Source organism: Pithys albifrons, chromosome 1 (genome assembly GCF_047495875.1).
Source record: "Pithys albifrons albifrons isolate INPA30051 chromosome 1, PitAlb_v1, whole genome shotgun sequence".
Taxonomy (NCBI): domain Eukaryota; kingdom Metazoa; phylum Chordata; class Aves; order Passeriformes; family Thamnophilidae; genus Pithys; species Pithys albifrons.
In genome coordinates this window covers 20,707,374-20,732,995 of record NC_092458.1, presented here as the reverse complement: position 1 = coordinate 20,732,995, position 25,622 = coordinate 20,707,374, and the positions used below count along the sequence as shown (strand labels likewise).

Sequence of the window (25,622 nt, the reverse complement as noted above, 5' to 3'; positions counted from 1 at the left end):
ATGCTTCTCTTTGTTCTGCTTTAGTTCTGGTTGATTTTAAGCATCTTGTTTTGTTAAAAAAATATTTAAGAAAAGAGCTTAGCCATAAACAGCACCAATGACAGTTTGAAGTAGCAGTATGCTGAATTACTCCCCATCTGTGAGAGATGTGATGGGACCACTTGAGATGCTGCATAATCGTAGTTCAACATTACTGTGTATTCTGGAACTTGGAAACAAAACCTATGGTATTTCAAAATTGCCTGTGGGATCCTCTTAGACACAGAGCAGCTTTCTTTGAAGGGCTACAGCACCCAAGGGTAACGTCTTTCCCTGCTGCCCATCCCAAACCAACTTCGTGGTTGCTTTCTCATTTCAACAGCAAGTCAGTCTGATTTCAAGTAACTCCAAAAAGGCAAATTAGAGCATGACTGTACAAGCTTGGTATACCTAAAAAACCAATTCTAACAGCAGGCACATAATAGGGCTGTATTTGAAGTGTCATTTTGCTGTAATCTACTGCTCTCATAAAACTCCTTCCTACATCTCCTGGTACTGTGCCTGATCCTCCCATCCCGCTGGAACTCTACTCTTCACTCCTGCTGGCTCACCCTTTCCACAACCCTCTGTGTCTAACCAGACCTCTTTGATCCCTGGTACATCCAGTGTCAGACAGGTTCAAGCTGAATTATTTCAGCATTGGTCAAACCAGCATGAATTTGGTTCCAACTGTTAAACAAATCAACATTCCAGACAAATAAATTCATATTAATTTTCATTTCCCTTTAGGATCCAATGAGCCATATTTGATTATGCATATTTTTCTTCAGAAAAATAATATTGTTGCCATAGCAATATTCTTCCTACCATAAACTTTGAGCTTAATGATTTTCATCAGCCTTCTACAACAAGAACAGAATTAGTCATGCTGCTATCAGCATCCCCAACTCCATTTCTCAGAGCAGTTTTCACCTCAGTATGTAAACTCCTTTTTAGAGTAGAGAGCAAACAGACCGAAAGGTCAAGATTTTAAAAGCTTGGTTTCACAGTTACCACACAAAGGAGCTTTTACTTGCCTTTCAGTAGGCAAGACTCCTCTGGAAGTGTTGTCTGCACAAATTTCACTCTCAGTAAGTCTGCATTCATATGTATGAGCTGAGTTTTTTCTGCAATAACAGTATCTGTTGCGGCTGCACAGGCTGCCTTCACATCCTTTAGGCTTTCACAGCAGAGAGTATGAGGGAAAGGGGCCACAGCAGCCTTTTTATCAAATGAATGCAGGAATTTGCAACAGCAAGGAGGGAAGGAGGACTAGTAAACCTCTATGGGTAACCCAGCTTCAATATTGGTAGGGAAATCAACTTTAATCACATGGCCTGTGGAGATTTCACTCTCAAAGAGGGCAATACTAGTTTCTCAGCAGGTGGCCAGAGTAACACAGGTGGCTTCTAATCTCTTTGAAGGTGCAGAAAGGTGGTGGGAATACAAACACTTTTGAGGAAGCCATGTGAGCTGACCTGGACAGAACTTCAGCCATGCCCTCTGTTTTCTGTTTCTTATGTGGAGAAAGCCTTATACAGCACAGAAGAGAAGACCATGGTGCCCTCCATAACCATCCCAGTGGGAGCATAATGCAGCAGCTCTGGGAGCCAGAAGTACTTCAGTCTGCCCTGCTGTGAGCAGTGGAAAGCAGCTAATTTAGCTAAACTTGTCCTTGCCCAGCATAGGAGTTCAGACATGGTCAGCACCAGGATGTTTTGGCTAATAGTAAAACAGAGAACCATCAAAGGAAAAAATCACAACAAAATCAAAAATTAAAATAAATTACATGAAAATCCATGTTCTCTGATATACCAATTTCAGCACTAAAGCCAGGCTATTTCTTCTTTCTTCCCCCAAACAAAAGAAAGGGGTCATATTTAACCCATCACTTCAAAGACCTAGTCTGCTCTGCAGACTCACAAAGACCTACAAAAGGAGTGTGAAGGAAAACACAGTGAACAGTCCTCTCTACAGTGGCAAAAAACATGAGCTTATACCCACAAAGTACAAATCCACCAGTGCCAGACTTAGCATGGGCAGTCATTCAAAGAAGAAATAAAAATGAACTCATAAAAATTACAGTAAATTAAAATTTTGCTCTCCTTCAGTAAGAATCAGTACATGCATAGTATGCTATATGGCCAACCATACTACTGGTGTTGACTAAGTAAACTCACTATTTCAATATGTCATAAAATTTCGCAGTAATTCTGTTGCTGCTTTTTGTTGGCATTTCATAAAGAGGAAAGAGGTTTGGTTTGCTCAAGACTGGAATTCAGCAAGAGCTATTTCAAAATTGAAAAACTACTCTGAACCATAAGGTGTCACTGTAGCTCGATGCACAATTATTTGTTGACACCTATATGCAGAAAATCCTATTTTCTGTTTCCATTCAGATGAACAAACTCACCTTATGTGTAATATCCAGTCTACATTAAAGTCTTTTACCTATTCATTCCACATTTTTAAAGAATGATGACTCGTCTAAAGTTACATATTACGACAATTCAGTTCCCATTTCTTTTGCCTTCCAGCAAGAAAATAATTGGGGAACTGGAAAATATGAGAAAAGACCTTTAGGATCCCTCAGGCAATGAGGTGAAAGTGTTCTATACTGACACCTTTGGCATCCTGCAGAGCCTTTACAGATGCAGGACACATGAGAAACTTTATAAACGACTTCTTTGAAATGAGGCTATCAAGTAACTACCTCAATCACTCTAGACTGACAGCCATGTGAACATCCCCATAATGGAAAACTTTTACCTTCTGTACATCATGACTGTTGAATGACTAGCTGTTTCTCAGATTACCCAACACTTTTTCAGAGGTTATTAATTTAATGTCACAATGTACAGAAGTGACATTTACTTGAATTCACAAAGGAAGATCTTACCTGAGAGTTAATGATCCGCATGGTTGTTTTATTTCCAACATCTTTTTCATAGCCACGCGTTGGAGCAGAATTAAATCTTAAAACAGCATCATGAGAATCTAGAAGCATAAATGAGGGGGTAACTTGGGTTTTTTTAGTACATAGAATAGTAAAATAAAACAAATCATCTAAACCAATGCAAAACTTATACACTTCCTAACCTTGATATTTTAAGGATGGTAAACAGTCTACTATCCACAAAAAAAAAATCCTCTGGCACCTGCCTTATGTTATTAACATAAAATCCACTGGAAAAAAAGTTCAGAACCATCTATTAATTTAGCTTGCAATACTTAAATACTTCCCTTAATTGGATAAACTTAGTGTGGGAAGATTATGAGTACCCCCAGTACACACAATTGCTCACTACTTTTATCACAAAATTTACAAATAATTACTCCATGCAAAAGCATGTAAACTGCAAAGATATCTAATTGCACATTTGAATGAATTACAATGCTTAACTATATGCCTGTGTTTCACAGTATTTTGTAATACCTGAAAATCTCAGACTAGCCCAAGCCTATTAATCATACCATGTACTTATTCTCAAGTTCAGTTCTGTAGGGGGAAACCAGCCCAAATCTGCTCATACACAAAAACCTGAGGATCCTTAAGTATCAAAGACTTGACAGAGCTGAACTGTCAAAGCTTCCTCATGAGCTGTTGACCTTGGAGTCATGCAGAATAGAAAGCAGCTATAGGTCAAGTATGGGTCAAGGGCAGAGATCATGTGCAAGCCTCACTTGGGTAAGAGAATCACCCTCCTAGTGCTTTTTTTAAGGGGATCTCAAAGCCCCAAAGGTGCGAAGGAGACCAGGACATTATATCTACTGTCCAGAAACATGCCTTCCCTGTTGATAACCCCCTATTAGGTCTATTTTTATCCCTTCTATTGAAGGAAGCAGAGACTATGATTCAGGCCAAAATGGGCATGAAAAGCCTTACCCCATATGCAGTTTGTACAGCTGTTTACCTCTAATCACTTAAAATGTGGTTGTTTGTAGCTTAAAAATGAAAGAGGCAGAAGTCTCCAAAGATAACCAACATGCTTCAATGGAATCTCAGCCTGATCCTATCAAACTGGGATCTTCCATCTTTTCCCATCTTTACTCCACACTTCTTGTATTTCATACAAGGAAATGTGTGGCATGAAGCCAGCAGTCTCATCTCAGACATATATGTTTCCATTAACAAGTTGTATCTGAAAAGAGAGATTTGTTGCCAGATGTCCACCAAGCCCAACTACGCAGAAGCTAAGAAGGAGTGGAAATTTTTTCTGTGCCCCTGTGCAGGAACAATCCTAGCCTCAACACCCAGCCTTCACCTGCCTAGACATAAGCACCTTGATTGTGTAGGAGCCAGAGGAAATGAAGTCAATAGAAGCTGTAGGTACTCTGCATTTTTCAAGAAGGAAAAGCAAAACAAAAGTTTGTTGTACTTGAAACCTGTTCATGAATTTAAGAACATAAATTTTGATCTGTGATTGACAACTTTTAGACAATGTGTTGATTTGGAACTCAGAACTGGGATACGAAATGGGAATTGTCTGGTTTGCAGCTTGAGAGACAGCGTGACCCATTTCCAGCTCATGCTGGTTCTTCATATCCAGACCAAAAATTTTTCCTTCACCAAAAAAAGTACGACCAGGACACAGCTTAACACTGATAATAGCTGGCTTTAAGTAAAATGATTTTAGTCTCAGTAAATATTTGTAGATAACCATTTTAAAGATCTAAAATGTTTGGGATTTGATCACAGATCCCCATTACTTCCCTGATGATGCCAAAATAATTGGTTCTCTTATTAAACAGCAGAGTCACGATGGGAGCATTTGCTATACTTGCACAACATTTCAATACCTACTTTCACTTAAACAAAGACAGGGGTGGGGGAGAGGAGGGCGCAAGGCAGAAAATAAATTAACACTTTTGCTTGTGTTTCTAACGGGAACACAGAAGAGGGAGCTAAAGGCCTATGAAGGGAAAAGTCCTTTGTTGCTGGTTTCTTATGCCTTTTTTTTTACCTCTAGAGGATAAATCATGGAATGGGTTGGGTTGGAGGGACCTCAAAGATCATCTAGATCCAATCTCCCTGCCATGGGCAGAGACACCTTGCACTAGACCATGTTTCTCAGAGCTCCATCCAGCCTGGCCTTGAACTTTGCAGGGATGGGGCATCCACAACTTCCCTGGGCAATCTGCTCCAGTGCCTCATCCCTCTCAAAGTAAAGAATTCCTTCCTAACATCTAATCTAAGTCTGCCCTCTTCTAGCTTAAAATCACTCCCCCTTGTCTTATCACTATCTGCCTGCATAAAAAAAAGCCCTTCTCCTCCTTTTTTTGTAAAATCCTTTTAAGTTCTGAAACTAAAATCTTTTGCCTGCAGCAATGCCACTAAACAAGGATGTACAACTCAAAGCCCAGAAGTGATGTATGGGGTGTTTTCCCCACTGATGCTGACTTTGCCGTGCCTCTGTGGACATGGATGTGCTCATCAGGAGTGGCAGGCTGACTCCATAAAGTAGCACCACTAGCTGCCTCTGGTGCCTCCAAACTGTCAGGTTCACTTGCATTTTCAACCAAGAGCTGGTAGCCCTGGTGCCAGGTCTGGAAGAGGACAGTCTTCTCCTACAGCTGTGCATGCACAGGGATAAAGAGCATCTCATACATCCTGATCTTTCTCTTCCCAGTCAGACTCTATCACTTTTTCAAGGATTAGAGGTGGAGAGGCATGGTCAAGAGCTCAGCTGTAACACACACTATCTGGACTCTGCAGGGAAAGCATAACTTCTTCCCTATAGGAAGCTACAAACAGATGCTGGAGCTTCCATTTTAAGCGGAAAATGCTGGCATGACACGGACCTACTGCAGCAAGTCCACAGAATGGTCATTAAGATGATCAGAAGGAGCTGGAGCACCTCTCCTATGGAGACAGGCTGAGCTAAGATTGTTCAACCTGGAGAAGAGAGGCTCCAGAGAGACCTTACGGCAGTTTTCAGTACCTAAAGCAAACCTACAGGAAAACTGGACAGAGACTTCTTACAAGGGCATGTAGTGATAGAAAAGGGGCAATGGCTTTAAATTAAAAGAGGATAGGGTTAGATTAGACATTAGGACAAAACTCTCTACTGTGAGTGTCGTGTGGCACTGAACAGAGAAGTTATGGATGCCCCATCCCTGGAAGTGTTCAGGCTAGGTTGGATAGGGCCCTGAGCAACCTGATCTAGTGGAAAGCGTCCCTGCCTATAGCAGGGGTATTGTAAGTACATGATCCTTGAGGCCTCTTCCAACCCAAACCATTCTGTGATTCTATGATATGCCCAGTTCATTAGCCCTTCCCAGGAGACACGCTGAATTCTAAGACCCAGAGGTTTGCAGTAGGTCCTGTTGAGATGGCTGTAAGCAGTCACTTGGCCCCTCCAGAGTCTAGACAAAACCCTCTGCTCAGTCACAGCTACCTGCCCACTGGCTGAGACATACTTAAAAAAACCCTTCTGTGACTCTTGCTGCCCCAACACTTCCCTGCACAACAGGTATGAGGAGATCTGGAGGTTCTGTGCAGATCTTATCAAATCCCATCTCCTCCCTTAGGCCCCATCAGATGATAATTTCCCAATTAAATCAAAAGCTCTTCTGCAGAAAGTGGCATAAACTCTGTGCTCAGAATTTTCTTAAGTAAATGGGTGCACACAGGAGTGAACACGCATCAGGTGCCATGTCGAAGTCCATACCTGGACTGCATCTGAGTGTGCAAATACAGTATGAAGCATGTTGTAGTATGTAATCATGTGCTACAGGTTCTCCAGTGCAGCACTAATCCATACTGGTGTAAACTTGGTGTACCAGGAAACACTGATGGAAGATTCTGTTGCAGTAAAGGATACCATGTTGGAGAAAGGAGGAACTGTTAAGCTTTTTTACTCCAAAGATTTCAGAATCAATGGTTTCCTGTGAAATTGGGGTTTACCCTGGTGTGGTTTTAGCTGCAGGCTGGCTGGGCAGCTCTGGTATGCCAGAGGCCTATTAGAATAGTTTGATAACACTAGCAGGTCTAACATATCCCAGAGATTTAAAGCAAACCTGTGTGAAACCTCTCTGTCTCAAACAGATGATACAGTGTGATGAAGCAAGTATTGGATGTGAAATACTGGAACATGGAGAGGATTAATGAATGAACACCAAAAGGTTTTTATAAAGAACTGAAGGAGATAATTCTTCTTGTTCCAGAACCAAGTTTAAGACACACATTTCATCCTTCTTTCAACACTCTAGCATACTACACATGTACCACTAAAATGAAGAACTACTGAGATGTTAACGTAGTAACATAGTAGCATTCATTTTTCAAAAGAAAAAAATGAAACTGACCTGAATTAGTTTATGGCCCTATAGTCCTTTCTGAAAAGCTAACACAAAACCTTGAGGTGGGGAATTCTAAGTGACACTAACATTTCAGCACACCTCTAAGCTCACTGACTCAGTGCAATGGAAAAACAATGGGTGACACTACTTGAACTCATTAAATTCAGTCTCAGAAAAGAGGTCAGGGGACTAGAACTCAGTGCATGAAGCCACAAAAGGGTGTGAATTCTTTATGTCTGTGAACTCTAAACATGCAAGAGTTCAGACTGGGACAGCAATATAACAGCAGTTCCTCTACGAGCCACAGTACAACACAACTTTGCAGAATAAAACCTGAACATGGCTTTTAATCTGCTGAAGGAATAAATACGTGTTCCAGAAAAATGTTGAATATGGCAGGTCTGATGAAACTAGTACATCCTAAATACTACAAGCTGCAATATGACAAGGCGGCACAATTGGGGATTTTTTAATTAAATTATGACTTCAGGTCTAATTTTGCTTTCAGTTATATTGTCCTGAAAAGCAACAGCTTCACTGAAGTCTGTAAGTTTACATTAATGCAGCTCTGGTGAGAGAGAAAAATCAGAACTTACAGACCTGTGTTTGAGAAGAATGAACCTTTTGAAAGACAAACATGAACACACACACGTGTATATATATACATATATATATACACACACATGAAGAGATGCATTTCACCCACCTATTTCATCCCCTAGAGAGGAGTTCAGTATTGCACCAGCAGACATAACTACTGCACAGCTCCCAAAGCCATGTGTATATAATTTGCCCAGTGGAATTTGGGGAACGTGCTTTTCCCATCCAAGAGTGGAGAAGGGAGCCTCCTTGCCATCTATTGTTTTCACATTCACTCTTTCTTTTAGCTCACAGAATAGCTGGTCTCCTGTCAACTTGGAGTTTCGTTTCCCCTTGAACCGCACCCCATGCTTATTGGTACTCAAATAATCTTTCATCGCCTTCTGCAGTCGAGGGTTTAGCATCTTGGAAGAGACATCCCCTTTCCAAAGCTTGTAAAGAAAGGATTTTGACATTGTGGAATACAGCCCATCCCAGTCATCAGATTCATCAAGCATCTGGCTTCTCCTATGCTTTGTGCCTCTTCTCCTCATTCTTCTCTGATGGCTCCAGTTGTTCTGCAAAATACTTACTTTTGCGTTATTGATATCGGCCGAGATGAATTTTTCTATCTCTTGAAGGTGGCTGTGTGACCGAGGCTGACCAGCAGCAAATAAATAATCATCATTCACTTGGTAGAAATCACTTTTTGATTTTCTTCCTAACTGGGATGGAAAAAACTCATCTTCATTTCGAAAGGCATCTTCCAATACAGTCCATTTCTTGGAATTTCCAGTCCCTGATTTAAATGTACCTAAGAGATCTTCATTTAGAAGTACTTCATTCCCATCAATGGTTTCAGAGAACGATGGATCATGAATGGCTCCCATGATGACTCTCTGCTTGCCCTGAAGGGGCAGAAGTCTCTTAGTTTCAATAAAAGAAAAGGAACTTGGAACTGGTTCAGCAGTATTGCTATCTGTAAAATAGATGAATATCACCAGGAAAAGTAGACCCCATGCAAAGATACCAAACAGCATGAGTTGTTTCCATTGTTTCAAATTAGGTTTCATGGCAATGCCTTTACCAGCTCCTCTATGACTTGAAGTATTGGTGAAGGAAAATGAAACCTGTAGGGAACATGAAATACTATTAAAAATTGTTCTAAAAAAGAGATACAATTCAGAAATATCTTAACACGCATTGATAGAAGGTGCAGAATTAATCTCCAAGCTGTAGCACAGAAGATTCAGTAGCAGAAACAAACTCCAGAGCCTGCAGTCACTGTAGGAGTGACACGCTTTGGCAGTAACTACACCATGACAGCTGCTAGCTACAAAAGAAGCTGGTGGCCAGTTTCTACAGTAACACTGGATCCTGCCTTCAGGGAGATCATGTGCCTGCCTGCTTCTGCTATACTGAGCACAGCATTAAGAGAGCAAAAGCAAAACTCATGCCTGGCTGCATGCATAGTGGGAACAATATTAGCTGTTTTCTCTTTCACCATCGAAAATCCTTATGCTGTGGAACTGTGAGCAAGCCTGTCCCAAGAGGGATCAGGCAGGGACAAACTTTAAGCTGGTGGCCCTCCTCTGCCCATGGCCTGGAAAGGACAGTGCTCTGTGGGTATCATCAGGGAGTGTAGGGGGGAGCATTCCACCAGAGGGGAATCTTTTCCTCAGCTGTTATGAACTGGCACAGCACGAGTGGCTACATCATTTGCTGTCCAGTACCACACCCAAGTAGGAATGGCTGCTGTATCTCTGCTATGGATGCTCCATGCACACTGAGGTGGAATGAAGGAATTCTGCACATCAAAGTCTGGGAGGCGGTCTGTATTTTCCAAAAAGGAGGATGGGTGGCACAACTGTCTAAATACGCTCCTTTAGGATAACATAGAGATTTACATAATGGGGGTGGATGGAGAATGTCAGAACTAGACCTGGAAATCTGTGCTCTACTAATCCCTGAGGGTTTTGGACAGCTTGTGCATTAGTGGAGGGATGCATGGTCCAAATGAAATAAAGTCTGACTGAGGGGCCTGTGTTCCAAAGAAAATACACTAACCCATTGCTGGACCATCAAGCACACTAAGCCCTTACACAAACCCACTTGCTTAATCAAGTCATGTGGGCATTGGTTACAAAGCTGACTGAAGAAAGTCCAGCCCTCCCCTATCATAAACCTTACTATTCACCTCCCTGCACCACAGCCATCATTAGTCTCAGCTGCTATACTACAGTCTCACTCAGTGTACTAATTAGTGACACATCACTTAACTGATCTGAATTTTAAAATAAGTCCCTTCTTCTGAAGTTTTCTTTCTAACCCTATTTGTTTCAATGACCACTTAATGGGAGGAATTAAGAGCCACTTGTGCTAGTCAGCTATGATCAGGAAAGGGAAACGGGAGTAGGGGCAGGCTTGGATTTCACCAGCCTGTTACTCAGGAGCCACCACCTCATCACATCACATTTGAACAGCACACTCAGCTTACACACCTCTGATAACATACTTAGTGCTCACACCTGACCATCAGGAGGACCAAACCCACAGTTGCCACTCACAGTCATGTTTCTGCAAGCTGCTGAAGTACATCAAAGCTGAGCGAAACATTTAGACCAAAGCTGTAACTAAGGCTGTGTTTTCACATCAAAAAGAACCCAGCAAAATAACACTGGTAGAAAATGTTCTCTGCTCAGTCCCTCATTCCTGCACTGTGCCTCTGCTGCTGCCAACAGCCCTGTATACGGGGCTGGCATATTACAAACTGAATCGGTAAACTGCTACAGCAGGGGAAATATATGTTAGCGGTTTTTTGCTGGGTTTGGGGTTTTTTGGTTTGGGGTTTTTTTATTTGTTTTTGGTTGGTTGGTTGGTTGGTTTTTGTTCTTGGGGGATTTTTTAGTTTTAGTTTTGTTTGGTTTTTTTTTAAACTGGGTGAGCCGCTTTATCCACCTCAGTGTGGTCACACATCCAGTTGTTTCAGCACAAATGGGGAAATCGTCTACCACAATGCAGAGGTGAGAACAAACCGCAGGTTTGTATTAGCAGGGATACTTCAGGCTAGCATTTCTGCTGACCTCCTGAGAATGTGAGACCGCAGTATTACATTTCCAAATACAGTCTATCTTAATGATCTTGACAAAGCCTAGAACATTAGACAAATATAGCACACTTTTGGGCTCAAGACCGTGTCCAGACAGAGAGAAAATTCATAAAGTTACACTTGGATGACCCAATTTCATTGAAAACACATTCATTTCTAATATACAGGAAAAAAAAATCACGATAACCCAGTGCTCCACACACATTTGACTTGGCTCAGAGAAACCACATGGGAGAAAGCTATTATTCCAACTGACCCATTTCCTACTTGCACTCTGCTGCTGTAAGATTGTTCTCTGCACTACCTGGACACTTCCCCCACTTCCAATTTTATATCACTGCAGGTGATGTCCTGTGGGAGTTGCCTTACAGTATAAGGCCATTTTGCAAGTTAGATCTGCCCTGAACTTACTGCAACCTGCCCATTCATGAGTGTTGAGATGGTTTGCATTTTTAAATCAGCATTCTTCACCCGTCTGAACTGCTTCCATCCCTTGTTGTCATTTCCCCAGCACTTTTTATGGATTCCAAGCCACTGTGTAAGTTAGTCTTTGCTCAGTCAGATGTTTCTCCTGCTGAATATACATTTCTTACAGGATCTGCAACAGAAGCATCTTGCACAATCTTTTTAACAGATAAGCTTGTAGAAAGCCAAAATTATAAAGGAAGAGGTCACTAATATTTTCTTGAGTTCCTGAGTCAGGTAACAAGTCCAGACACAATTTAAAGGTAATCCATAACAAAATCTCAAGTTTTCTCATTTTTTTCCCAAGTTTTGTTGTATCTTATAGTGAGAAGTTGATAAGGAATAGAAACACTTAGTCTTACTTCAGATGTGAAACTACAAAAATTTCTAATTGTGCTCTCAAGTGTTTGGTGCAGCAAACTGCATAAAAGATTAGTCAGAACTCCTAAATTCAATATTCAGGTTACAATATTAAAAAAGGTCTGAGATGCATTATTAATTATTTTTAAATTAAGGTAACCTAATTTCTCTCCCCCTGCCCCCAACACTTAGGAGGTCACAAAAGCACACTCATCTTGGTCTGCATGGACATATAAGCATTCATGATTACCTTCTTTGTGCAGCAAAAAAAATCTGTGTAAAACAAAAACCAGCATACAACAGTATATTTGTCAACATTGCAAGCAAGAGGAGAGGCACCAGTGAGAACAAATCCAAAAACTTTAAACATTAACTACCGCAGAAGCTTATCTGCAATTTCTTGTTGCAAGTGGGGCCTCAAAAAGGATACTCAAATCTCTTGAAGACCAGAGCTATGCAGGCAAATCTCTGTGCTGCTTTAATGTTTTTTGCTCACAAGAAATGTCTTGTACTCCAGCAGTACAGCTGAGCTGGAAACGAATTCAAGGTCATTACTGTATTAGTTACAAGAGGACTTCGACTACCTCACAGGTTCTTGAAAGCTGTGTGTGGAAAGCTGCCCTAAGTCCAGAGAAATACCAGTTTATCTTATCTCCCTCTACACTAAACATCCACTCCTCTCTCCCTCAGGCCCTGCAGCTTCTCACACCTCGCAGTCCCTGGCTTTGAGAATGTCTGGGAGGAGAGGGCAGCCCTTTCACATGCTCCCCACCAGCCTCCTGCTGGCAGCAGACCCCTCTGCTGCTCATGGGAGTATCATCTAGATACCACCTGGGGATGCAGTTGGATTCACGCCCTGTGCTGCCTTGAGCAGCACATCTCAGTTGCAAAGAGAAAAACATTTGTGTAGGATAGCAGAAAATATGATTGCAATGAATAACATTGGTAAAAAAAATAAAAACAGGTGGTTTCATGGGTGCAATTAACTGAAGTCCATGGGACTTCAGGAATAAACTTCCATCTCTCTCATCTATGCTCATCATACAGCAACCAAATTGTTAAAGTCATTCTACACAAGATTTTAAATTAACATTTCTCATCATCTCAAACTTCACCACCCCTGTCACAATAACCCTCCTTACCTACAGACAATGAGACTGTTGGAGTCAAAGCTCCTGCTGAGGAGGATCAGAGGAATAAGCCTGTCCCTGGGGGAAACACCCAAGACTTAACCCAACTCAGCTTCCCCTTCGGCAGAAATAATAAGCCTGTTTGCTTCAGAGGCTGAAGATCTCATTTTCCTATATATCTTCTGTCTGATGAACTCTTTCAATCATTAACTGATTTAAGTCCCAACTACTACATGGAGAAAAGCTTTTTTCTTACTCTGTCTGGTTGTTTGCACAAAAGCCACAGAAAACATCAGACGAGGTACAAACCAGTAAAGTAGGCAGAAAGGGTAGACTTACGTATTTGCTAAATAGAAATACTAGCAGCAGCTATGAAAGAGAAAGGCAAACCCCAAGAGTATCTATGAAACATCCCAGAAAATAAAGTCAATTCCCCAGTGGAAATTGAAGGCTGATTTTCCAGAAGAGGCACCCACTTGTGGGAAATTTCATTTTGGTACACTAAGATGCAAGAAACACCCCTCCCTTTATAAAGCCCATTGTTTTGCAACAAGGAACACTTTTCATTTTTCTAAAGTAGTCCTTCTGACTATTTCTTAAATGAGAAGAGATGGATGGAGACTTTTTTTTATTCTTTTGAAACATTCCTTCCTTTCAACACTGTCTATTGTTAAAATTAATTTGTACAGACCCTGGCAGCTCAGAGGTCAGGATGGTTCAAGTTGATGTGCTAAGATGTGCACTGTTATGTTAAACAGGGTTTTTCTTGACTGCAGCTTTGCATCGAGAAGGTCACCTCAGGGTTATTTGGGGTAGCAAATGTTAGCTGTGGGCAACCATTCCCAAAGTGCTGAGAATCAGACCAAGGTTTACTTGATGGAAAGTGTAGGCGGCCTAAACAGATAGCAAAGGCTCCCTTAGTTTGCTTCATCTCTTAGTCAGCTAATTCCAGCATATTAAGAAACCTCTGGCATAGGGCAAGACAGCTGGAGGCTGCATTTCCAGGGTGGGGAATACACTCATCCTCTCACGGGGGAAGTGCCAAATTGGTTTTAGTGTTATCACATCATTTCTGCGGTGGAAGCCACACAGTAGTCAGCAACAGACAGGCAGGCCTGTGGGGAGTGGTGACTGCCAAAAGATGTATATTAGTCTGTGGATGGCCTGGGCATTTGTCTTACTGCCTGTGATTAGGCCCCCCAATTAATGAATCTCTTTTGGACAACTTCCTTGTTAGTCCCAATAAATCTGGCTCTTTCCTTCAATGTTATTCAGAGGAGTGAGGCTGCATTCAGTATTACTTGTGGCAATCTAAGAAAAGTCTTCTGAAACACAGAAAAAACCTCCAAAAACTCAGAAGCAGGATTATTTTATTTTCCAATATTGACCTTTAAACATATATTTAATTATCTACTTAGGAAAAATTCCTTGTGAGGTATTCAAATGAAGATATTGCTAACCAGAATCATTCACTAAATATTAGCCAGGGGTCCCAAGCTAGAGTGTTTGGAAAGCACAGTCTCAGGTTCTTGCTTCTGAGGATGCAGGCAGGCATGCCTGTTCTCGGATCCTCTGATAAAAGCTAGGATTTCAAGTTAAAAGGGGTGGAGTGGGGGGTTTTTTATTTTATTTTTACTAATGACCCATTTTCAGGAGCTTAGGCTGTAAGAAAATTGCCAAATATAGTGAAACTTACAGCAAAACTCACTCAAGCTGGCAACCCAGCAGCTGGAGAAATGCTCAGTGGGGTTTCTGCCAATGAATGTGTCCTAGATTATTCTGTAGGAGCATGGGGGCTTAGATTCATCAATCTCTGGGGTTTAGTGGGCAAAGTTATCTTCTATGCATCTGATATCTACCCTCCACCCTCCATCATCAAGTTCAAGCTGACTGGCATTGAAGCCAGCTATTCACTTTCCCACAGTCCACATTGCTGGCTGCACAGCCCAGAGACCACATACAGGTTATCCGAGTGTGGGCTGACAGAAGGGAAGTAAAAATAGCTGTACCAGCTCTTAGACTTCACATGCAGACTCTTCCATCACCAATGGAAATGTTCAACACAGCAGCAACGGTCAGGGAAAACTTGGCTTCTCAGTGACTGACTGCACCTTGCAGGTCAACCTCCACCTACCCAACTTGCAGCAGCTTCTCTCAGGAACCGTGACAGCAGCTCTCACTCTGACATACCCTGAGATTCACCACTCCAGCCAGGATTTCCTCCCACATTTCAAGTCAGGGGAGACAACTAAACCTTTTTGTCTTTTCCAGACTGGCTATGAGTCTTGTTATTCTAACTGAGGATTTCTGTAGAAATGTACTACATACCATCCATGTGAAATTCAGTACAACTTCAGTGTAAATTACTTCCAAGCTCTTTAATCAAAATTACAAAGGGGCAGAAGTGTCCAGAGTTGTGCTGAAACAAGCAATTTGCATGACATAACTCAAATCACCCCCTACAGCCTCTCAAGGAGCCCCTCACATAGTCATATACTACCTGCACTCAGCCTTATCTACTTCTGACTCCTTTTTTTACCATCTCCTCTTGCCGTGTCCTGGCACTGTTTACAGCAATATGCAAAGGTTCAAGGCTGCTTCACGTTGCTGCAAATGCCAGCAGAGCTTGGTTCCACAATGGGACATGGGTGCAGAAACCACCACGTTGGACATAGTCCCTAGGATGCCCTTACACACTGTAAAGAAGTGGATGACGCATCTTTTCTGCTCTTGCAGATCTACCAGCTGTGTGTTTTGGATGGGTTTTGGTCATATTTCAGCTGCCACAGCACTGTCTTTTCACCCGAACAGCAGGGGGAAAAAAACCAAACAGACAACTCTTATCTACATCATTATAAAACCACTGCAAAATACAAAGACAGTTCAAGTCACTTTTTCAAAGGAAAATTCAGTATGTGACTGCATAGTCATGGAGGGATCCAGCTTTGTACAAACACCATACCAGATGGCTCCACTCTTACACCTCAGTAGTTCCCTTGCAGATCAAATCACAGAGCTGCACGTGGTTTTTCTGTGCTACCTTTGTGCAGCTCCTTTCCCTCACATAAACTGCAAGTAGAAGAGGAACTGCAGTTGTTCCCAAGGGATCTGATCACGATTAAGGTCCTGGGAAGCCAGTTGAAACATAAAGCTAGCTGGAGATAAAAGCCAGGTGTGTAAACAAGGTGACCAGACTAATGGCCATCACTTTTTTTTTTAATCCTCCATTCATACATAACCACCTTATTAAGGTATTTAGTTTTATTGCTTCAGTGAGGTCAATAAGGAGAAAGTGAGTACACCAACACCGTAAGGGCTTCGAGAGGCTGGGGCACTCGGCTGGATGGGAAGGAAGCCTGGTTGCAGGGCAGCATGGAGGACAGAAAAGGCAGAGAAAGTGAAATAAACTATGCTCACAGTGCTAGCAGAAGATCAAAACAACACCTGCCAGAAACAGAGACAGCTCAGCACCATGGGGATGAGAACTGGAAACCTTGCTACTCTTGAGGGAAGGTCTGGACCTGAGCATCCTACCCTATTTCTCCCAAGCAACAGATAGGAAAGAGGCCACGACGTTCTTTCAGCAGATGGCAGGTGTGGGTGAGCAGCAGGACCTGTGTTGTATCTTTCCCTCTTATTCTGGACAGCCCATCCCAGGGATGGGTTTGGGAAAGGGGACCTTGGGGCATGACCCTGCTCCTTGCAGGTGGAGCACAGCCCTTGAACCAGGGCACCCTCAGACTGAGCTTTGCAAGGGATCAGCACCCAAAATAGCTGCACATATTTTCCCCTCTGAATGTTACTTCACATCCCATGCAGAAATGCTCCAAAACACAGGTACAGATGGTGCCTGAGGACCCACAACACAAGCAGGAGTTTATGCCCATCTTCAGCACAGCCTGGCTTTCTGTGGGACTTATTCTTCTCTGCCCACAGAATAAGGTTTTCACCTCATTGCCCCCTGTAAAAGCAGAGTTCAGGAGCAGCCCTTGCTTGGGTTCTGTTATGCGTAACTGAACAGGATGGCAGGCACTTCTTAATGTCCAAAAACAAGACAGAGAGGTGCAGAGAAATGGATCGTACTACTCAGTATCCAACAAAACATAAAAAAAAAATCCAGCCATCACACACAGCTGTATTTAGTTCCCCTCCCTCTTTTTAAGGGACAGCTTTTGATACCATACTTGCAAAAACACATAATTCAAAAAAGGAAGTGCTTTGAGGTTTTTTTTATTTAAAGCTTGACAGGATAAACGAATCACAGTCTCATTAAATCACACAAATCTCAGGCTGCACACAAGACTAAACCACAAGAAATAGGACATTACAAATCCTCATGCAGTTCTACACTTCCAGCACAACAGCTCATTTTATTTCTGCTCTTGGCAAGGTTAGAATAAAAGGCTTCTTTTCTTTGCTCCATAAATGTTTTTAGATGCTATATTACTTGAACTTAACACAGCAGTAATTGCAGTGAGAAAGGGCAATCTGAATTGCATCCTGAAAGAAGGAAACATTTATAGTAACACACACATGAACAGAAAGCACAGTTACAAAAGGTCTGTTTCAATGCTATCACAAAAAACTCAACTAAATTCACTGAATCTTCCAGGCAGAAGTGGATGGAGAATTTTGATTTTCTACTCTAAAATAATGTCTCTGAGACACACTGATTATCCATATCTCAGTATAGCAGTAAATTTTACATCCGAGTATGTTCTTACTGTATGTTTCTAACGCTGTAGGCAATGTGTTTTGCTTTCCTTTTTATTACTAACTTCTTTATTAGACTGTAGTTTGTCTTTTTATATTTGTTCAAGAAAGCAAGCAAGCCAGCCCTTGTCTAAAAACTCTGAAACAGAACAATAGTAAACAAATTGTTTCTTATTTCTCAGCTCTATCTCAGTGCCAATTCCTATTGGTTTATGTTAGCAAAATAATTGTAGAAGGACATTTAGAAAATGATCATTGTTAACATTTCTATATACTTATATACATACATACAAACAACATGCCTTCTATGTGCTTATTTTCCTTAGGCTAAAAGCTTGAGTGAAACATTTCTCCCTGGAAGGCGGCCTGCCAAACTGAAGTATGAAGTCAGTTTAGCCCTTGTTATATTACAAATACAATCTAAAAATGAAGTTTCCTGGACTGAAACAATTTTTCCCCTTTTTTTTTGGTATTTCACTACTTAACATGACTATGCTAATAAGCCAACCTACACTAGCTGAGTTGTTTTATTTGGCTTCATAAAGCAAAATAAAGTGGTACTAGTGTTTCTTTCTTGCTTGCTTGCTTGCTCTCTCCGTTATGGCACAGTTTTATGCATGGCTCTGGGCAATATTAGTTTAAACATGACCAGATCAACAGAAATCTCTTCTGTGAGGGATATAGCTGTTTGTAAACTGACACAAACCACGGGAACCTATACTCTACCTGCCTGAAAATTTTGCAGAGAAATAGGATCTCTAACAATTACCATCATGAAACCAGTATGAGCAATAGTGACCAAACAAGGTTGTTGGTTGGATTTTTCTTAGTTTTCTCCTTTGTGCAGTCAGTGATGCACAATGCAGTGCACAAGAATTCTTTTCTCCCAGCACCTGCCATTCATTCCCTGCAAATACAACTGACTTTACAAGATGGAAGATAGCAGAAAAACCTTTAGGGTCTCTGAAAGCTCTGACACCATTAAAATGGTGAGAAACTGAGGCAAGTGAGAAGCCAGACAGAGTTGGCTAATTCTCAATATTGTCTTAGTTGTTTTTGTTAGAAAAGTTGAAATGATAGGATAAGATTCTGAGGTTATCCTAACTGGATTTAACTATGGAATTACCATTTGATGGTCATTTTCACCATCATAAGAGACAACAACATCTGAAACCTTCTGTTTTGAGATCTACAGACTACTACAGATGAATCTGTGGAAGAGTAAATACTTTTCTTTCCAAGATACTTGGCAGAGGTTTCTGTCATGCCTTTAGAGTAAAGTCTCAATTAAAATACTGACTTTGAAACCTGAAGCTAACCAGTATACATGTAATATATTCCCTTCCTTCAATTGTTCCACAGGTGGGATTGTCAAAACTTTTATTAAACTATTTCTTAGTATTTCAAATGCTGGTTATGTCTTTCTTGGTTTTCAGCCAACAGGCAGGCCTTTGAAATACCCCCGATTTCATTTAAAAAAACCCTCCTTCTAAGGCTGCCTTTAAGTAGCCAAAACATGCAAACCCCTGCCAGTCTTTCACACAATCAGCTTAGAAGATGCAGATGCATCTGCTTAGAAGATGCCTATAAAGTGCAAACTCTTTCCTGACACAAAGCATAGCTGTCTCCTCTCAGCAAGGTGTCAGAAACATCTGAAACTGACTTTGTGCCTCTCCTCTTCCCCTTTGCTGCACACTGGCAACTCAGCATTCATTGGAACAGACCCCCTCCCAGCTGTGGCAAGTAGTAGCTGAGGTCTGCTCGCACTCCCCTAGCACACTGACCTGCTTACTTTCCCTGGGAGCTGCTTCTGAGACAGAGCTTACTTCTCTTCAGGTTTGTGGCCTTTCTAGGAAACATGAGTTTTCCCTCACTATGGCACCATCTGCCATTTAGGCAAGCTATTGGCAAAAATCAAGCCAATCATTTGGAGAATCAGGAAAAAAGGTCACAAGGGTGGAAATTAACGTTTATGCGATTTTGTTCCCTGCTTAGGATAACACAACCTCAACCCTCGTCTGCATCTTTTGAGTGGTAAAGGCACAGGGCAAGTAATAAAGTCAAGCCAATTCACTGCCCTAAATCAATCAGAAGGTTTTCTCTGCCAGCATAAAAAGAGACTGTTTTGAAAAAGAAATCTTTGTTTTAACACAGATTGATTCCTTAGCAACACCCAATCCAGTCAAACCTATTCTGCTGATAGGTTTAACCTTGCTTCAATCCCATTCAGACACCAAATAGATGAAAAAAAAATTAGTCTGATCTAAAACCTAATGCTTAATGTTTCTAACACTTTCAAGATTCTTGCTTGTATTTCCTGATTTACATATATATTTCTAGTCAGCATGTTACTAGAGTTGTTTCAGTAACAGTTAAAACTTCTACAGCAGAAATAGAACATGCTACACAGGATGACTGCAAGCAAAGCACAATTTTCCTGCTTTCATCAGGTTGGGTATTTTTTTTAACTGCTAGAGAAAAATGCATTGAAGTTCATGCTACAGATGGGTATAAAAATGCAAATCGATATACTAGCAGCAATCATAAATCATGCCAAGCAGTGACAAGACTCTTGTTCTGGTGTTCAGCTGTGTTCAATCTACTCTAAACTCTTCAAATTTTTCAGTATCTGTGCAAAACATTCTGCTCTGCCTGCTCTGCTCTAGTAAAAGAGTAAAATTCTTATGAATCAGTATTTGGACAAAGGCAGTACAGCAAAGTGCTGGTAATTCACACTCACTGGTAGGAAACTTGCCACTAGTAGTAAACCAAACCCAGTTTGGTGAATTAATTGAACCAAATTTACCATTCCAGTAAAGCAGACAATATGTTATGCCTTAGAAAAACCAAGAGAAATATTTTAAAGTTAGCTGTGGAGGAGTTCCCACATCCACAGACCTGAGGTCAGCTCTGGACCTAGAACCCCACTGATGGCATTTGCACACAAGCATTGACTGCGAGCGCGGACTCCAAGATCTCACTGCAAATCAGAAAACTGGATACTGCCACAATGTAGCCTAAAGATGCTGTGCTATTACAGATATTCTTCTATTTTAACTACAGTTTTAGATTTCTATATCCCTTCAGATTGCTCCAAAAGCAGAAACTATTAACAGTGAACTAATTTATGATAAAATGGACTTATCATACTAACTACTGACAATTTTTTAAACTATAATTGTTCAAATTTGATACAGCTCTTTAAGAATCCTATCCAATGTGCTTTCACAATTGCTTTCACAATTCTCAATGGATAGTATTTATCTGACTTATTTACTAATTACCTCCAAATTACAAGTGTCCCTCAGGTCTGAATCATTTTTGAGGAAAGAACGAGCAGACTTATATTGGTTCATACCATGAGGGAAGAGAAATTAAAGAAGACAAATTCGTATGGCTCAGATCAGACTAACAGAAAGTTTGATTTCTTTAAAGTGTTTTCTAACTTTATCACCAAATGCAGTTAACAATTTATATCGGCTAAGTCTTCTATGCAATCACTATGCCTAGGTCTCCTAGGGTTTTTTCAATAAAAGGAGATAATCATTAAGAGCTATGGCAAAAGCAGTATTCCAGACAGCAGATACTATAAATGTCACTGTCTCCGTAAAAAAAACTGAGCATGAGGACAAGCACATGAGGAATAATCACATATTTTCAAGACACTTAAATAGAACATGCCCAAGGGCACACTGTAGAAAAGCCCACGTTTCCATCACTGGGTAACATACACAGTTTCCTTTCCAGCAGTTGAAGAATACAAGCTTATGTGAACTCTAATATATCACTTTTCTGCCAAGCACACTGTTGTAAGAAACCGTCACATTGGTGTCTTTAGTTTAAAATCAATTTCACTTGGCTTGGGCATCAGAGAATCGGAAAAAAAATAGACTTTTAGTACAAGACATTAGCTTTCAAAAGCACTGTCTTTCTTGGAAAATGTAACATTGTTAATATAATATATACTTTATGTACTCTATGTACTTTCTCTACTGCTATTATTCTCCAGCATTTCAGCCAGTGATTGATGATTCCATATTACAGTCGTGCGCCTCCTCCAGCATAAACCATAACACCACAACCACTACTTGATTTCCAAGGTTTCAGAAGTAGTACTCCTACTCTGAATTGTCTCCAAGACCTATGAACCAGTTACCATTGCTGCAAGTCTTGACCCAATTTGTCTTTCTCTTGATGACACTTTTATTTAGTATGCGTGTTTCCAAGTCACTTGACATTTTCCCTGAACACTTTTCATACATGAAACTTGCAACTTTCTTCTTTTGTAACCTCACTTCAGATGGATGGAAAATAAATACGAGGAATCCTTGCCTTAAAAAGATACTGTATTTCAAAGAACAAAACCATAACTTTTTTGTTTAGCAAATACAAATGAAAAATTGAAATTTCAGTTTATATCCCTAAACCACAGTGGAATTGACGTGGTATTGAATATTACTTTCTGAGAAACTTGGACAGCAGGGTAATGAGCAACTCTCTTGTTGCTCTGCTGTTTCTGACCACACTTCTGCTTTATAACCAATTCCAAACAACTGGGAGAAGATGTCACATATAAAGAGGATGACTAACTCAATGGTAAGGTAAGGAAGACTTAATACTCTATCACATATACTTATTGGGTAGATTGAGCACTCATAATATAGTTTTGAGTGACAAAACTCCAGCAGTGTCCATCTAACAGCTTTCTCGCCTTTGCACGGCTGTATTATTGTCTGGTTGTCAACATTTCTCCCTTATTTATCTAAAATGTTAAGAGCCAGTAAATAAGGAACTAATATCAAGGATTTAAGGGGGGCATTTTAATTATTTTAAAGTGTCATACTTTGAGCTAATATCAAGGATTTAAGGGGGGCGTTTTAGTTATTTTAAAGTGTTATACTTTTAAAACTATTTGTTAGAAAATAAGTAAGCAAATTCAGAAACACGGTTAAAGCACCTCAATCAAAAAGCAAACTGCTGTGGAAAGACACTTTTACTTTTTTGAGTTTCTTTCTTGAGCTAGATCAGATGTCTATCTTAGCCATGCTGAACTTCTCAGCAGTCAAGACTAAGAATTACTATTAGTTGCTTGAATGATTAACTATGGTGCTGGTATGTCTGAGACCTTCCAAACACAGCAGGGTTATTGCAGCAGTAGACAATAATATTGTATTATTACACTATTTCTAATCCCTTCTCTCAGCTTGTGTAATGGGTTTATGAGACTCCTTGGAAACTTTCATCTGGAAGCATGGAATGGAGTAGCAGCAGTAGTAATGCAAAGCTTTGCAGCTCTGTAGCCTGAAGGGTGCAGACATACTATTTCTACAACTGCCAAGAAGATGAAAATTCTTTGAGGTGATCTTCTCCATCAGGGCCCTACTTACTGAAGAAATCACACATGGAGTCTCTATGCAGGCAATCCAGAGCCATGCAGTGATGTCTGAGTTAATCCAGGAATCAAGAAATACTTCCTCATATCTATATATTCTGCTTTGTATTTTCTCTTTGACAGCCATGGTCTTGGTGCTATCACCAAGAAGAATCCTCAGGGCACTTTCAACTGCAATAAGCAATTTTTGGATGAAAAATAAACAACCTAGGTCATACAGGACAGAAGAAAAGTTCCATGTATACAGTATGCTCTATCTAGTTAGTGCTAGCATCCCTACTTATCTCATTACAACCTTGCAAGAGCAATATATATTCCAGAGACTGCAAGACTTAATTATTTTAATTCCATGGTCCAGGAGTTTTCAGCAGGGTTTCTCTCCTGCTTGCAGCATTTGGAGACTGTAGTGGTATATCTGATCACTGGTTTAAGTAGCTGTGATCACCTTACCTGCACCCTTCTCAGTGACTGCCTCTATAGCGGCACATTGATTTTTAGCTCACTCTGTTGGTCTTTTTAGTGCTCCCAATAATAAAACGCCTGAGCAAATAGAAAACCTGCTGATCGGTATTTTACACAGATACCCTTTTTCAGGAATTAACCCATTATAATCTACTGTAACTTGGCAGACACTTGTATGTTTGGTGTGGGGTGTGTCAGGCAAGAAGCAGCAACCTCCCTCCACTACAGCTGCTAGCCAGCAGCAGTACAGAGGACAAAGACTGCCTTGCACAGACACGGAGCAACTCCTGACCTCACTGACTGCAGAGTTCAGCAGGTGCTGAGTGATCCTGCCTGAAAGACAGCCCTTCGGAGAAGTGATGCACAGCACCCTGTGTCTCCAGGAGCAGCACCTCCTGCCTTCCGCAAAGTCTTTCCTGGAGCTTTTAAACTTGAGCCCCAGAAAGAAAAATACAGATGAGCCTCAACTTCAAACACTCTCAGCCCCTGCCTCAGGGTGAGAGCTCATTCCAGCTTGACATCTGTTCCAGCCCTGCTTGCTCTGTCTGTAGAATGACTCAGTCAAACTAATTCAGTGTCTTGAAACACAACATTTTGCTCATTTAGTTCCATCTAACAATAGCAAGTATCTGCAATGCTTGCTTTGGTCTTCACAACATTCAGAAAACAGCACTCAGAGCAGTGGAAAAAGGCTGGTGCACAACAAGGTCCCACTCCTGTACAGAATTAAGTCACACTTAAGGTGCCCCTAACTTGAAAAATTAAAGGCACTTCCAGGACCACAAACATTTTCTCTCTATTTTCTAAAGCATATTTGAAATATCGCAATTTTGGAAGCTAGACGTTTCAGGCTACAGATGTTTAGACAAAATAAAGAGCAGCTCAAGAGCACATGTGGAGAACACTGATACCCATCTTAGGTTATTGCCACCTTCCTGGCCTTGCACAGGAGAAGCTTCCATTAGGGAAACCCTGAATGACAAACTGGCTTCAACCAGAAGCATTTTTCACCTGGAGGTGAGTGTACAACTAGGCCAAGAGAGACACTTTCATTTACAAAGCAGAGAGGGAAAAGCTGTACTAAACAGTAATCTCTCAAATCAGACACTCCTAAAAGCTCTCCAGTGATAGTACAATGAGAGCAGGACTCCAATTGCAAATTCTTCTCCAGCAGTTACATGGCTAATGCTTCTGCCTTACCACATATGCCTATAGCCAGCCATGCACAATTTGGCTCCAAGCTCTACTGCTCTGGATTTATCCTTTTAAAAAAAATCTGAAATAAATGGCAAAAATACAATCAATCTGAACAAGCAGCGAGCAATTACAGTGTAATAAATATCAACTATGCAGAAATATTTCTAATGGAGAGATTAGCTTTCTGTAACAAACTCTGCTTTTAACCTTCATAACTTCAACAAAGTAAAACCCAGTCACATGAAATTTCAGAGTCATGGTCTCATGCCAAGGAAAGCTTCTCTGGAAAGTTTGAAGTAGATCGGCCAAAGCATCTCAGAGATATGAGAGTTCCTGAAAAGTGAGGTGTTCTCCATTTCTTGGACTGTTCCCTAATTATTTTTGGCTCACCATAACTTAAAAATGGTTGGCTTAGACATTCCAAATTTGCTTGGCTACTACTGGTGCCTTTGACTAGTTGCAGGCTATTTATTACTAAATGTGGGTTTGTGCAAATTCTGAGCACTGCAGTTGTTAACACCACATGTTGGCTTCTGCGTACTGTAGGCAAGCCAGCCTGGCCCACTGTAGGCTCCTCAGTCACCTCATCAGCTGTGCTCGGAGGCAGCCCTAAAACTCAGAATCCTTCCCTCAAGTCCAATGGGGTGTAAGAACTTGGCTGGACTTTACAGACTCCATGGAGAGACATTCTGTCAGGCTGAAGAGAAATGGTCCTGGGGTGCGCTTCCAAGCCTTGCCAGTACCAAAGTGTCTCTCTTGGAAAGCTAAACACACACCAAGCACAGATGGATTCCTCTTCAGACTTACTGTTGTTCTCTTCCTACTCCTTCAACCCATACTTAGCCCTACTTTTCAATGTACCCAAAAAATTTTCCCAGTGAACGTCCACATAACC

The 25,622-nt window shown here is 41.0% G+C and overlaps 1 protein-coding gene across 1 annotated transcript in view; it reads right to left on the bottom strand.

The window, feature by feature from the left end:
- Nucleotides 1-25,622, bottom strand: part of ST6GAL2 (ST6 beta-galactoside alpha-2,6-sialyltransferase 2) — a 53,053-nt gene that overhangs the window by 19,432 nt on the left and 7,999 nt on the right. Inside the window, exons 2-3 of the mRNA XM_071575795.1 lie at nucleotides 8,027-9,029; nucleotides 2,918-3,015 (exon numbers count right to left, since the gene is read on the bottom strand). Coding sequence (XP_071431896.1) covers nucleotides 2,918-3,015; nucleotides 8,027-8,972 — 1,044 coding nt within the window. The 5' untranslated portion in view covers nucleotides 8,973-9,029. The remainder of the gene's footprint in view (nucleotides 1-2,917; nucleotides 3,016-8,026; nucleotides 9,030-25,622) is intronic.